General features: G+C 29.9%; 2 protein-coding genes and 1 long non-coding RNA gene across 3 annotated transcripts; 1 reads left to right on the top strand and 2 right to left on the bottom strand.

Annotated features, from left to right (window-relative positions):
* Positions 1-3909: 3909 nt before the first annotated feature.
* Positions 3910-5300, bottom strand: LOC109610115. The gene is made up of 3 exons (XR_002192630.2): positions 5275-5300; positions 4739-4842; positions 3910-4630 (listed from the first exon to the last, which is right to left on the bottom strand). It is a non-coding gene; the product is annotated as an uncharacterized LOC109610115 (long non-coding RNA).
* Positions 5170-8113, top strand: LOC105253097 (tRNA pseudouridine(38/39) synthase). The gene is made up of 6 exons (XM_011260892.3): positions 5170-5537; positions 5774-5907; positions 5978-6543; positions 6642-6933; positions 7021-7157; positions 7926-8113. The coding sequence occupies exons 1-6, from the start codon at positions 5466-5468 to the stop codon at positions 7997-7999; spliced, it is 1275 nt and encodes a 424-aa protein (XP_011259194.1). The 5' UTR covers positions 5170-5465; the 3' UTR covers positions 8000-8113.
* Positions 7339-10251, bottom strand: LOC105253096 (protein phosphatase inhibitor 2). The gene is made up of 4 exons (XM_011260891.3): positions 9852-10251; positions 9180-9350; positions 8967-9046; positions 7339-8884 (listed from the first exon to the last, which is right to left on the bottom strand). Exons 1-4 carry the CDS (start codon positions 9929-9931, stop codon positions 8670-8672), a joined length of 546 nt encoding a protein of 181 aa, XP_011259193.1. The 5' UTR covers positions 9932-10251; the 3' UTR covers positions 7339-8669.
* Positions 10252-14414: the final 4163 nt, after the last annotated feature.

Here is a 14414-nt window from a genome sequence, read left to right as displayed (position 1 = left end):
ACCATTAGACTCATCCTGTAATAATTACGTAAGCCAGTGGTGTCGCCAATGGATAAGCCAAGCCAAAAGTTTTTTATAAATTATTGCGAGGAAGAAAAAAAAAAGAAGATAATCCAGTACACATATATGCGACTATACGTTTGCAGAGAACTCGAAGGCGATTAAGTGAGCGTGACAATGGAAGAACGCTCTCCTTTTTTTTCGAAATTCATACATCACTGTGACATACGAGGTGTATCTCTGTGAAAAATGGACGAATTAAAAGCGATCGACTGGAATTTGTTCTATAAAAATCCAATTGCTGCTCTACGAAGCTAGAAATACCGGTGTTAAAAGTTTGTACTCCGCTCTCTACTTCTTCTTGTCGTATAGATCTGAAAGTTTTTTTTTCCGATTCTTCTGAGAAGAAATTCACGTGATTCGAGCAATCGAATTTCTAACGAGAAATGAAACCAATTACACGAATTGAGAATCTAATTTCGCAAGAAATCTATTCCTGCCGATTTCTTTTAATTCAAGTATTTCTTACAACGAGAACTCGAAACGGTTTAATCATCAGCAAGCATTACTAGCAAGATTACGGACTTTGGCGAGACGGGGAGGAGGGGAGGGGGCGAGGATTTGTTAACATTGTTACCAACACTTTTGTATGTTATACTACTTACATTTCTACCTGTATATACATATATATATTTTCGCAAGAGACAATGCATGTATCGTCAATTATCATGCGTTCAAAGTATCCCACATCATACCTCCATTTTGAAAGAACTCTGCAAAAAATAAGTAGGTTTAAAGGAATCGGGGGAGGGAAATTCATTTTGCGAGAATGAAACTAAGCAGCATGTCCCGTTCTTTTAGCTTGCCTATTTTTTGCAGCAGAAGTATAAAGTAGTTTACGAGTGCACTTACGAGACGATCAGACTTGTCGTAATGTGAGAGATCGATAGAGCATACCGGATAAAGATACGATTCTTACCAGTTACGAGGGCACGTGTGATATCTTACTATCTAAAGTCTATCGAGGTAATTGCGCAAGGCGATCTTAATGTTCACCGCTGTCTACTCTCAATAAAGTGGCTGTCATTCAATAAGTATTTTGCGTTTTATATGTCATTATTCAGTCGAGATTATCCCGATTAATTAGTCGTTAAATTTTCCGTTTCTCGACTTTGAAAATTTAAATCAAATTCATTTAATTTAAAAAATTATATTAATTTAAATTTACTTTAAAAGCCTCCGAAGCTCATTGGGCTTTATTGAGATTCTTGCAAATTCTCTTGGATAATTTCAAAACGCGACAAAAATATAAATAAGATTCAAAAATACTAGATATATCAAAAAAATCTTTAAAGAATGCTAGTATTAATTAATCATATAAAAAACAAATAAATATTGTTAAATCGCTCTTTAACGACTGCATCTTTAAATCATTTATTATTATTATTATTACTATCTTAATTTTTAATCATACACGCGTGAAAGTTAACGGCTCAAAAAGAGAAAAACAATTCTCACTCGAAAATCTTACATTTGACGTTAAGAATTGTATGTCTTTTATACATTAGATTAGAACATAGGATGTGATTCTGTTTTAAGTACCTCAAAATTGGAAGGTCTGGAATCAGGAGAGTAGCTTCTATCTAATCGAGTATTAAATCGTTTAGTCGATGCAAACCACTCAGATGTGGTCAAACGAGAAGAAATAAATTGTTAATTGAAAACGAGATTGAATCAATTTTCGTTTGTATATATAAAGAATATACAAGGGAAAAAAAAACGTTCTAAGTCAGGTTTACCTGATATTCCGAACTCTTAACGAATTTCGGGTTGGCTGCATTCTGAGTAATGCTCACTGGTGCGTAAAAACTACTACTTTTTTGCACAGTGTCAAATAAATGCGTAGCGTATAAAACGCCAATAAAAGCAAATCGGATTCATTCTACGCGTGTTTCAATGGTTTACAATGGTTTGCACATGTTTAACGCGATACGTATTTCATAAATGTATGTCCGTTGCACCTGAGTGGCCAAATGCATCCAACTGAATTCGCTGTCAGACTCTTAAATTTTTCGAGTTTTACACCGTCAGTTTACAATCAGAGTATTCTCGTATATTGAACAGATATTACTCTATCATTCAATATATGAAAATCTTCATTAATTAAGAATTTTTCTTATATAATTATCTAGATAATAACTAATAATGATTGCAATATTTCTTGCGACAAGTTTGGCAGCAGATCGTTCGATAATATTAACTATATCTGCAGTAATTATTTTTCAATAATTTGTTTTAATAAAAATGGCAAAACGCTTCTATATTTTATCTTCTATCTCATGTAAAAAATAAAATTGATATATTATAAAAATCGAGATAAATTAATAATGATAGATGAATGTGTCATTTAAATAGCTTCAATAAATGATATTATGAAAGTATATTATTTAAATTATAAAATGACAGATCTTTTTGTATTTAGTTTTTGTCGCTCAATCTGCTATCAAACTATTGCAAACTTTGTTTGATCTCTACCATTAAAATCTGTCGTCATATTTTGTTAGTAGATTTTTTCAAAACTGTTAAAAAAATTCTATTTTTAAATTATTAAATATAACAATTTTATTTCAATTGTATCCTGCAACAAAGTTTGTAAAAATCTATCCTCGATACATTTCATTAGATATATATAAATCATGAATTTTTCGGTTATTATCATATTCTCGCTCTCTCGAGGAGGTTGAATTTTCAGGCTGAACTAGAGTGCATTGCACAATTGTAACTGTATAGCGATCTAGTATTGTCTAGTCAAGAGAGAAATACAAGAATCACATTATACGCAGTAGAAACAAATTGTATACTATTAATAAAAATAGAGAGAACCCGTGTGATTGATCTTGTTTCTAATTTTGAATTCTTGCGAGCAGGGATATTCGCAAGAAATACAGTAGAGCTTCCTTAATCTGGCATTTTTTCATGTATTTTCACAAACACTAATGTCGCGTCCTTTTTACGTCAATAAGCTAATCAGAGTAATAAACAGTTAGACAGCTTCATGTGCACAACTGCGTTCGTACAAATATTGCACAACGATTAGACAGTTCGTATTATAAAGATGCCAATTTTGTTCCAAAAATTTTACGCTCCTGTCCTCCTAGAAAGCTACAATTAACGAGGCTCTACTGTACTGATTAAAATAAGACATTTTCAAGATTTTCTAATTTTGTCAACGTTCTGTTATTATAAATAAATTATTTAATGCAACAAAAATATAATAGATATATAAATAGACGGAGCTGTTCAGTCTCTACAGAACGCGAATGCCAAAAGAAGAATGCCAGCGAATATTGAAACTGTAATAGTACAAGAAATACACGATTTTCTTTGGCTTTTTATTTATGTACAAATTGTTAATTATATCAGTATAATGCAACCATAATACAATTCAATGCAATTTTAATTTTATATAATTTTCAAAATAGCACATGCGCAAAGAGACAAAGAGAATGTCCGTGCACTTCCTGTTTTGTCAGAATTCTATCATTTGTTAACATTAGTTCAGTAATTAGACATGCTCCGTCCACTTAGATTGCACCGATAAATTTAAAACACATTAGTTTTTCAGCAGAAAACACATATAAACATAATGTCACATAATTGGTTATCAAAGAGAATAATTTTCAAAATTTAAAAATTTTTTAAATTCTTATCTATATTTATTATCTATTCTATATCTGATAATTGCGTAACATATATCCACTTATGTTTTCTTGCCGAAAAGCTTCTATTGATAGAAACAGGCATTGGGCAATTATCCTAAATGCAACTATATAACAATTTTCTATTTTTAAAAATTTTTCTTTATGTTGCAGATATGTGAGCATTTTTTTATACAGCATATTTTTGTGTTTTTGAAAGATTTTTCTATATAGTAATTAGTTTTTGGATATTTCCAATAAATGTGTTACAAAAGACAAAATTCAATAAAAAAAATCAATTTATGAACTTCTCTAGTATTCTTATACTTCAATATCATATCCAATAAATTATGTATATATTAATAATTGTTAATTTACTTAAAATCCATACAAACATAAAATCATCTTGATATTCCTTCAGAAACTGCATTTATCTATTTTCATTGAGAAATAAAGAACAGCCATAATTTACAGCCTCAATAATCTGAGCACAATTGAAAGATTACAACAATATCAATCTGAATGTGTGATATAAGAAATTAGATCACATGCACTACTCATTTCTGTATTACTATACATATCTACTCACACTACTAATTTTTCAATTGCTGTCTATCAACTTGAATCTCCATCATTTTGCCTTCTGTAATATACATATATTTTTGTCTCTTCTGACTTCAATAGATTTTCTCTTAGAATTGAGGCATCTATTTTTTTTTATTTCCAAGGAATAAATTCCAGAATCTACTATTGAGGCAAAAGGAATATCTATACCTAAGACACGTCGATGCCATAACAATAGCTATATTTCCTATTATCAAGTTATCCAGCCAGCAAAATCAAATGATCTGCTGTTTTACAATCTTTTATCATCTCCAAGATAATACCGGCAATCTAATTACTGTAAACTGGCCAACCACACTTTGAGATACCTGATGTAGTATATAATAAATAATATAATTACAAAATAATTACAAAATTTAGATTATTTTATCATTTGTAATTAATTAAAGTATCTTTGGTTAATGCAAAATAATTACATTACGAGGCTCTAAATTATCATTTAGTCCTACACCTGTGATATAAAAATAAGCACCAACTTTAATAAAGTAATTTCATAAACATCGTGGACATTGGTGACAATCTGGAATAGAAAATAATGATACATAGATACATGACAGAAATTTAAAAATTTGCATACTTATTGCAAGTTATACATTGTAGTAAAATTGATTAAATATTTGATTGTTACTGATTGTAAATATTTGATTATTGTATATAACAAGGATAAAATATATCAATATTCAAGCTATTATATAGAAAATTAATTAACACAAAATATGTAAATATATTATACAAAGTGTGACGCAAATGAAACTTATTCAAAAAAAAATAATATATATATATAATTTATCTTAAACAAATTATATAAATTATTTTTAAAAAAAGAGGTATAGGTTAATATCCGGTTCCGAAAATAAAAATAAATTATTTGCTGCACTAAATCTATAAGATCATGAAAAAAAGATCGCCTTACATTAGAAACTTATCTTTACTTAAAAACAAGAAAACTTACCGCTATGCTTATTAATAATTAATAATACATATATTTATTACTTATCATACATAGTTTATTATACCGCGTTTGACATACGCATGCGAAAACAACCTACGCCCTACAATGTAAACATAACCTGTACATACATGACAATCGTGGCATGAATTTGTTACAAAAATATTTCGATTGATCCTGAAAAAGATACAATTATGGCAAAACTTACGAAGCGCGTTAACATAAAAAAGTGCACGAGGGAGCAGTTGGAACAATTTGATAAATCGGTATGTGGTTGGTAAAGTCATTTATAAATATATTTAAACTTAAGATACTTATACATACATCATATATATGGGTGTGTGTGTGTATATTTTAATAAAATAAAAATGTACATACAAATATATATATGATATATTTTTGATTATATATGCTGTTATTTATGTATATATATATATATATATATATATATATATATATGCATTGTTTATATTTGTGTGCATACAGATAATTTGGTTTACAGGAATTAATCGACAAAATATTACAATTAGAGGCTCACAATGAACAACTCAGAGCATTAATCACAAAAACTACAGATTCTAAATCGGAAAAGAAAGAGATGCCTGATAAAGTAAGAAAGTCATTTGATTTCTCACGGTAGGTTTGTATTGGTTTTCCATTATATTGTCCTTTTTATTTAAATAATATCTTGTGCATTCGATCACAGATACCATAAGAGGCACATTCTTTTAAAATTCTATTATCTTGGTTGGGACTATCATGGCTTCACTGTACAAGAAGATAACAATGACACTATTGAGCATCATTTGTTTACAGCTTTGTTAAAAAGTTGTTGCATAGAATCACGTGAGAGTGCCAACTATCATCGATGTGGACGAACGGATAAAGGTGTTAGCTCATTCTCTCAAGTGATCTCATTAGACATTCGCAGTAGGTTGGAACCAGAAAATCAACATAATTTGTCAGAGGAATTGCCTTATTGTAAAATATTGAACAGATTACTACCAACAAATATAAGATGTATAGCATGGTGTCCAGTCTCACCAAATTTCTCTGCGAGATTCGACTGCAAATATAGGACATATAAGTACTTTTTTCCAAAAAGCAATTTAGACATAGATGCTATGGATAAATCTGTTAAATATGCTATAGGAGATCATGATTTTCGTAATATTTGTAAAATGGATGTAGCTAATGGAGTAATTAACTTCAAAAGAACTGTAATTGATGCAAAAGTCTCCATGAGCAATCAAAACGTAGAAAAAATCACAGGTAATTTTTAATTTCTTCACTAACTTTTAATTTCTGCTTGTTGCTCTATATAATAAATTTTTGTTTTAATATACATATAATTTTTTTTTATTTTAAAGGCTATAATATGTGTGAATTAGAAATAACAAGCCAAGCTTTTCTCTGGCATCAAATACGCTGCTTAATGGGCATTTTGTTACTGGTGGGACAAAGAAAAGAAGAGCCTGAAATAATTTTAAAACTTTTAAACATTGAGACTTGTCCACAAAAACCACAGTATAATATGGCTCACGAAGTGCCATTAAATCTCTGGTATTGTGATTATGAGGGTATAGAATGGTTTATTGATAAAAATGAGTTAATAAATACTATCAAGACATTACAACAAGATTGGGCTCTCAGTACTATAAAGTATATTTGAATGAAAAAAAAAAATAATCTATATATATAATTATACATAATTAATTTTTTCTAATCAAATTCTTTCTTCAAATGCAGATCTACAATGATTAAAAATATGTTGACAAAATTGGAAAATTTGGCCAATTGTGCAAATACTGATTTTCAAAGTGATTGTCTCCTTCTTGGAGTGCGATCAAAAATATATCAGCCACTTATGACACGAGAAATGTGTGGTTAGTATACATAATTAATTTTGGATAAAAATTTGTTGATAAAGTCAAGACTTCATTTCAAATTCATCTTTTTTAAATGTTCAGTCCATTGTTTGAAAATGTTTTATTATCTTATTATTATCATCATATATTTATCTACAATATGAATTGTTTCTTAATTTTTAAATGCTATGGCTTCAAATACTATTGAAAATCTATTAATATGCTTTATTCCATTATATGATACATTCAAAATTTTGATAATCAGATATACTTAATTCTTCACTCTGTTTTTATGCTACTAAACATAATGTCATCACTTTTGGACGTATTCTATATTCGAAATTTTTTAAAATATGCATTCTATCAACAGTATACAACTTATTAAATTAAGCCTGTCCAAATTTTGATTCATGAGCAAAACGCTTTTCCGTCTTTATGTTGTTGAAGATTATCTTGAGACAGAGAATACAAAAGCACAGAAAATAAATCCAAATCATTATATATATATACGTTCGTTGTATCCGTGCGTTGCAATTAATTTAGAAAAAAATTGCTTGAGAAAATTACGACAGCACGAATAGTTGAAAAATATAGAATGGAATATAGGAAAAAGAATGTAGAGTGATATATAAAAATAAAAGAAAGATCAAATATTTAAGTTCACGAATAAACTTGAACAGGCTTAAGTAGATTAAATAGTTCTTAATTGATAATTACACGTTACACAAATTGATAATTTTGTTACATGCTGCTATGTATATAATCTATATTCGTTTTCTTTTATAGAAAGTTTGGAAAATAAAATCAAGCATTATGAGAAAAAACGAAAGTTCGACGTCATACATTCGAATGTTACATAGCATATGCCTATGCTAATAACAGGACATGTATTCTAACATTTTTAAATACATACGTACCTAAAAAGGTACATACATACATGATTGTAAAAATTACATATGGCATCTTAAATTTTCGCTACACATGAGAACGCTTTGTTCAGCCTTATTATTCGTCGAATTTTGATACAATGATCAAGAGAGAATCCCTCTGCAAATTTCTTCCGAGACATTAAATTTTACAAGAACATTATTGAAATCAACTCTGTAAAGTATAGGCCTGTGACAACATGCGAGACGACGAGCAAAGCTTTTACAAATCGCAATCTATATGAATCTACACGGTCATTAAACACGTTGAGTTTTGTGCACAGTTTATTAATATCTCTGAATTAAATTAGTAACAAAAAAAAATTTATTTATATGCTGTTACTACTATTTTATCTATGCCCTTGAGAAAATCTAACAATAGATTATTCTATAAATATTCAGGTTTTTAAAATATTTATTTACAGAGGGTGAAGCTGTTAAAGCTATATATACAGGATTAAGATGCGAGATTTTGTGTATATGTATGTGTTTGGACACTGTATAACAAACATTTTAATCACAATAGCGTTAAATGATAAAGTAGACATTGCCACCAAAATTATAACTGATGAGCAATAAAAATAAAATTACTAATCAATACTTTTTATTTTTTGTCACTTCTATCACAGGACGGCATGCATTTGAAGCGAGTGTCAAAGTCACTTTCTTCCTCTGATGAATTTTCCTCATTATTTTTACCTTCTCCATCGTCATCTTCTTCTTCTAATTCATCTTGCTCTAAAAGTCGTCTTGCCATTTGTACGGCATGCCATTCTCGATAGTGGCCCTTCCTCTTTGCCTCAAAAGCTCTCCTCCTTTCTAAAATTGAATACATTAGTAGGAAAGACATTTATATGTAAACACATACATTTCAGCATCAAAAACGGTTATATCTAAGCACCTTTTTCTTCAGGAGTCTCTTCATCCTCCTCTTCTTCGCTAGATTCTTCGAAAATTTTGGGTTTGCTACTTCCAGCTAATCTAAGTTTTGATAAACAATTGATATCAAATTTTATTTTTATATCAGAATTTTTTACTTTACCAACAAGTAATCTCAGTCATATATTGTGTATTACAAATTAAAATTATATAGTATTATCACTATTGCACTCACTTTGCTGCAATAGTGCTAGCATCTAATTGATCAAATTCATGTTCATTTTCGAGGCCTTCGAAGTTATATGGGGTTTTTGGTTCTTCGATCTTCATATGACCATAATCCTTGTCAGCAGGATGAAGAGTAGCGATAATATTCATTTCATCCCATGTTGTTTCTTTATTTGGTCTACGAATCAATTTATATAAAGTACTTTAAAAAAGAGAAAAATGCTTTTCTCATTGCTTCATGTTTAAAAACAGAATCTGTATCACGTAGCCTCAGTTCATATGAATTAATTTATGATTTTTGCAAATATTCAAAAATCATTCTTCCAGCTTTCATCCCTCTTTAAATAATAATACTGAAAACATTTTTAATTTATTCTTTGATAAAAAAGGAGGAGAGACTTGCTTCTTGGTGGAAAATTCTACGGATGAAAAGCTTGTCGAAAGAATGCATATAATTTCAAGATATTCACACAAACACACCATAAAAAATTATGTACCGAATCGAATAGATATATACATGTATATGTCGAGAAATGATATCTACGATTACGTTCGTCTCTCTCATCTCAATGAATTTACGAAAGCGCGTCATCGTCTTTATAAATATCGGATTATTAAGCGACTTTAATAACGATGAGTCGGAATAAGGGATGCACGTATCAAGATTCAATTAACTCACCTAGGCGCCTCTGGATTATCAAAACTGCTGGACGTCTTGAGAATTCCCTTAGAAGGCCGTTTCGACAGATTCTCTGCCATTATCGGATGTTACAAGTCGACGGTCACTCACGATAATATCACGGCTGCATGTTTACTAACGAATCGCGCTGGCTCCGGCTGAATAACCTGCACTTAGGCGTCAATCACTCATAGAACATGTTGGTGCATTTGCATTCCTCAGCATCGGAAGCGATCTCTACGACAGCCAAATCGCGGGATCGTCGTCCAGAGCCGTATCGAGCCGAACCGGCTCCCCTAGACACACATTCCTCGCATTCCGACCTCTTAACTTGTGTATTATAGGCACATCTAGATCTCTAACCGGATTTACATATAACCGCGTGATGCATACGCATATTGAAAAATCAATCAATCACGCAATCTAATCTTAGAATATTATACCGGGTGGGGCATGTGTGAGGGCTCTGTCGCTCGATATCTGACATTATCGCAAGAGACAGAAGATATCTCACGTGTTACAGAGTGTTTCATAATTCACACCCACGAAATATCTTTATATACTCCTGGACAAAATTAAGGCATAATTTTTTTTCTTGGCTGATATTTAAATTTTAACGAAAAATTTTAAAGAAAAAGGAAAAAAAAATTATGCGTTAATTTTGTCCAGAAGTATATAATTCTCTTTATATAATACTTTATATAATCTTTATATAATAAACACATTATTGTTTCTACATGAAATTAGAATTATTATTCTTGAATAATTAATCATCAGAAAATGTCAACGATACTTTCAATTTATTTGAATTTAAAATTTTTGAGTCAGACGCATCGCATCTAGATATTCACGCATCATGACCGTTGAGTCTGAAAAGTATTGGCAATATTCCCATGCAGCACAGAACAGTAATATTGCAGTAATATTGCGGCAATATTGCAATATTGCTGTAATATTCTGTACTGTATAGGATATATATACACACACACAAATATATTATATTATATTATATTTATTGTAAAGGATAAATAATATTTATAAATAAATTGATCATGTCTTAAATCGTCTAATCAATCTGTTAAGCATAATAATAAATGTTTTTATAAATATTAAGTATTGATCTATAAACTATAGTAGTATTGATATATAAATATAAGATATTCAATATTTATTTGCATATAAATTATTAATGCCACAAATAGGGAGTAAAACATAAAATATCTTAATTGATACAATAAATATAATTTGCTATACTTATATTTTATGTGTACAATAAATCATTGCAAAAAGATGTTTCAAGAATCATTGCAAGAAGATATGGTTTATAAAAAATAAAGAAATTATAAAATAAATTATAAAAAAGTTGTTTTAAATAAAAGCTTTATAAATGAAAACAAGATACAAAGATTATATACTAAAGATAAGTATATACATATTGATTTCTTAATCGATGAAAATATATTCTTTTGTTATGTACGAAAAAGCTGATATTTACATGACACGTATCTTACATACTTTACTACGGGTATGCTGCCGACAGCACTATCAGTTAGCCTCTCACGTCAAGGTCGTGATTGAATGTTTGCATATTTCAAATTAAATTTATGGTTACTTTAACAAATAAGGTAAGATATTACCTTAAATGAAAATAAAGAGTAAGTCGAAAAATAAATTGAAATATCAAATTACAAAAACAAATTCTATATTTGTGCATTCTACATTAGCAATTGTCTAAAATTAGTCCTTAGTTAAAGCTTATCGTTAAAATGTGGCAGGTGGTTAATCGCAACAGATATCCAAACAAGAGACAAAAACACATATTCCCGTTTTGAAACAAGCCAAAATTAAAAATTACCTTTAATATTTCCATAATACATCATCGAAGATACAAAGCTTTGCCGATATAAGAATCTAGATTGATAGACAATGATATGATGTAGAGTCTGCCAGACGCAAATGATAGTTTTTCATACGGAAGGCCAGTCGGAAGCCAGCATGTACGCGAATACCTCCACCGGCACTTATTTGGTCAGCGAGCGACCTTTCAGGAATCCTCCATGGCAATCGGCACATTTGCATCCATCGAGTGAGATATCAACATCGCTCTGGAGACGCGTATCACTGTGTTAAAAAGCAGCATTGGTGTGAGGTTTGGATAGCTCAGTGATTTAGAGCACTTGCCCGGAGAAAGAGAAAGACTCGGGTTCGATTCCCGATTCAGCTACTTGCGCCTCACATGTTTTTCTAGTCTGCGAATATTGTTTTCTAACAATTTCTAGCCTTATTCGTTAGGCTAAAAAGTGGAATGCTCTCTCCACAGAATATGCGTCCATGCCGTTGCCACGGATGGATTCTGTCGCTCGTTGATCAAATGGACGTAAAGACACGTTCGACCTCCTCCCACATACATCCCTATCTTTCTCTGGAAAGCAAAGCAGCATATGTAGCAACACTTTCGATAACATGCTTTGCAAATCTTGCAGTAACATTTGCGGTCTGCACCACATAGTAACGGTTTTAATCAAGCTGATCTGATGAAAATTGGACACCATAAATGTTACATCATTTATAGAAATCAAAGCAGTCTTAAAATATGTTTGCATCACATATGTCTGCAGACATATTTTAAGACTGCTCATTGATTTCCACAGATGTAACATTTACGGTATCCAATTTTTATCAGATCGGCTTGATTAAAACCGTTACTATGTGGTGCAGACCGCAAATGTTATTGCATGCAAGATTTGCAAAGCATGTTATTAAAAGTTTTGCTACGTATTTGGAAAATTATTGGAATAATTCCAGAAGAATCCTTACTTTTTTACTTGAGAGCAAAGTGGATCATGTCGCAATCCCTAATTTACAAGATGGAATCAAACAGGTTTTGGGATTCGTCTTTCACAGATAATATATATGATTAAAGATATATACTCTATAATATATGTTAATGTATTGAAATAAAAATTATATTAATCCAAAACTTTTCATACATTAGTATACATATTAGTATAAATATTTTTAGAGAAGCAGATATCATTTATAATGAAAAATTAGATCCTGTCGCACGTAAAATGATAATTGCATTCTTAGTAGCACGTAGGATGATACAAAAAAGTATTGGCAATCTGTTTAATCCACCTTATTGGTTGGACCTATGGTTAAATAAAGGTTTTATTATATTTTTCCATATATTATTGATAAGATAGGTTTATCTCTAATTTTATTCAAATATACAATGAAAATAATTAATAGTTCAATTGTACATTAATAGTACAATAATCTGAAAGTTTTTAAATATTTGTGTAAATTATTTTTTAATATTTCTTTCAATTGAAAACTATGCTAATTCGAGTCTTATGATTGCTCGAGTCTTTTAAATTCTTATAAATCCATTAGAGAAATTCAATGTATATATTTCACAAAATAACATGTATTTTAAAATTAAAATTATTAACACAAATTTGAATTTTACAACGAATAAAAATCAGACGCAGATGATAGTGCTTCACAAGCCTCTTTGAAATATTAATTGCTAATAATTATTAGTAAGAAATATTTGTAGGCAAAATGAGAAACATCGAGATGTGATGTCTTACAATTAGTGGTAAGAGCAGTCTTTAGGTAAAGACTCATATGATTCTCTATATCATTTGATTCTCGATCTCTCGACTTCGCCCCGCCATTTTTTCGTCAATGCTTCTTCGAGATATTAGAAGTGTTAAAAGGTGTTGAAAATGTTAAGAGAATTTTATAAAAACTTCAAATTAAGATTTAATTATGCACTTGATATATGGACAAAGAAAAATTTATGCCCAGTATACAATTCAGTTTCACCAAAAAATTAATTTCCGATGACTCTGATGCACAATCATCCGTGTCTAACTCTTATTTACTGCCAAATTCAAATTTTTATTATTCATATTGTGTTATACATGAGATCTTTTTAATCTTTAATTGTTAAAATTATTAAAATGGTTAAAGAACTTTCAACTTATAAGCATTTAATAAACATGTTATATATATATTTTTATATAATTATAACGACATTCAATTTTTTAAACTAACTGACAAACATTAATATAACATTAAATATAGAGACATATTTTACTATAGTTTCAAATCTTATAATATGCAAAATATTATAAATTATATTTAACAGCATGATTACACAGCGATTGATTACACAGACCTGCGACATTTTAGATTTGGTTACTTACAAAAAGCAGAGTGGATGAAAGATTTTTTGACGCTGAAAATGAATCTGGCTGCAAAATTTCTCCAGCTCATCAGGTTTTTGAGTAATTTGTGGTTAAATAGTCCGAAAATGGCTAATTCGGCAAATTTCATGAATTTATTAAAATGAATTTGAAAATGGATTTAAAAGGTGAAGACTAATATTATATGATACTATTGGTAGAAATATTTCAAAAATTAGGTTCTTCCGTAATAAATTCATAAAATTTACCGAAATTGTCATTTTTGGACTATTTAACTATAAATTGAAAACCTGATGTGCTGGGGAAATTCTGTGGCCAGATTCATTTTCAATGTCAAAAAATATAT

The sequence above is a fragment of the Camponotus floridanus genome, unplaced genomic scaffold (assembly GCF_003227725.1).
Source record: "Camponotus floridanus strain SB8 unplaced genomic scaffold, Cflo_v7.5 scaffold7, whole genome shotgun sequence".
In the NCBI taxonomy this organism is placed as follows: domain Eukaryota; kingdom Metazoa; phylum Arthropoda; class Insecta; order Hymenoptera; family Formicidae; genus Camponotus; species Camponotus floridanus.
The sequence above is the reverse complement of the archived record's forward strand: the minus strand, read 5'-3'. Positions and strand labels throughout refer to the sequence as shown.

What these genes read in the sequence shown, in the direction of transcription:
- LOC105253097 (XM_011260892.3), top strand. Translation starts at nt 5,466, where the DNA reads ATGGCAAAACTTACGAAGCGCGTTAACATAAAAAAGTGCACGAGGGAG. An exon ending in AAGTCATTTGATTTCTCACG is followed by an intron (nt 5,908 to 5,977) that starts GTAGGTTTGTAT and finishes ATTCGATCACAG; the next exon opens with ATACCATAAGAGGCACATTC. An exon ending in AAACGTAGAAAAAATCACAG is followed by an intron (nt 6,544 to 6,641) that starts GTAATTTTTAAT and finishes TTTATTTTAAAG; the next exon opens with GCTATAATATGTGTGAATTA.
- LOC105253096 (XM_011260891.3), bottom strand. Translation starts at nt 9,931, where the DNA reads ATGGCAGAGAATCTGTCGAAACGGCCTTCTAAGGGAATTCTCAAGACG. An exon ending in GATAATCCAGAGGCGCCTAG is followed by an intron (nt 9,351 to 9,851) that starts GTGAGTTAATTG and finishes ATTGATTCGTAG; the next exon opens with ACCAAATAAAGAAACAACAT. An exon ending in AGAGACTCCTGAAGAAAAAG is followed by an intron (nt 8,885 to 8,966) that starts GTGCTTAGATAT and finishes ATTCAATTTTAG; the next exon opens with AAAGGAGGAGAGCTTTTGAG.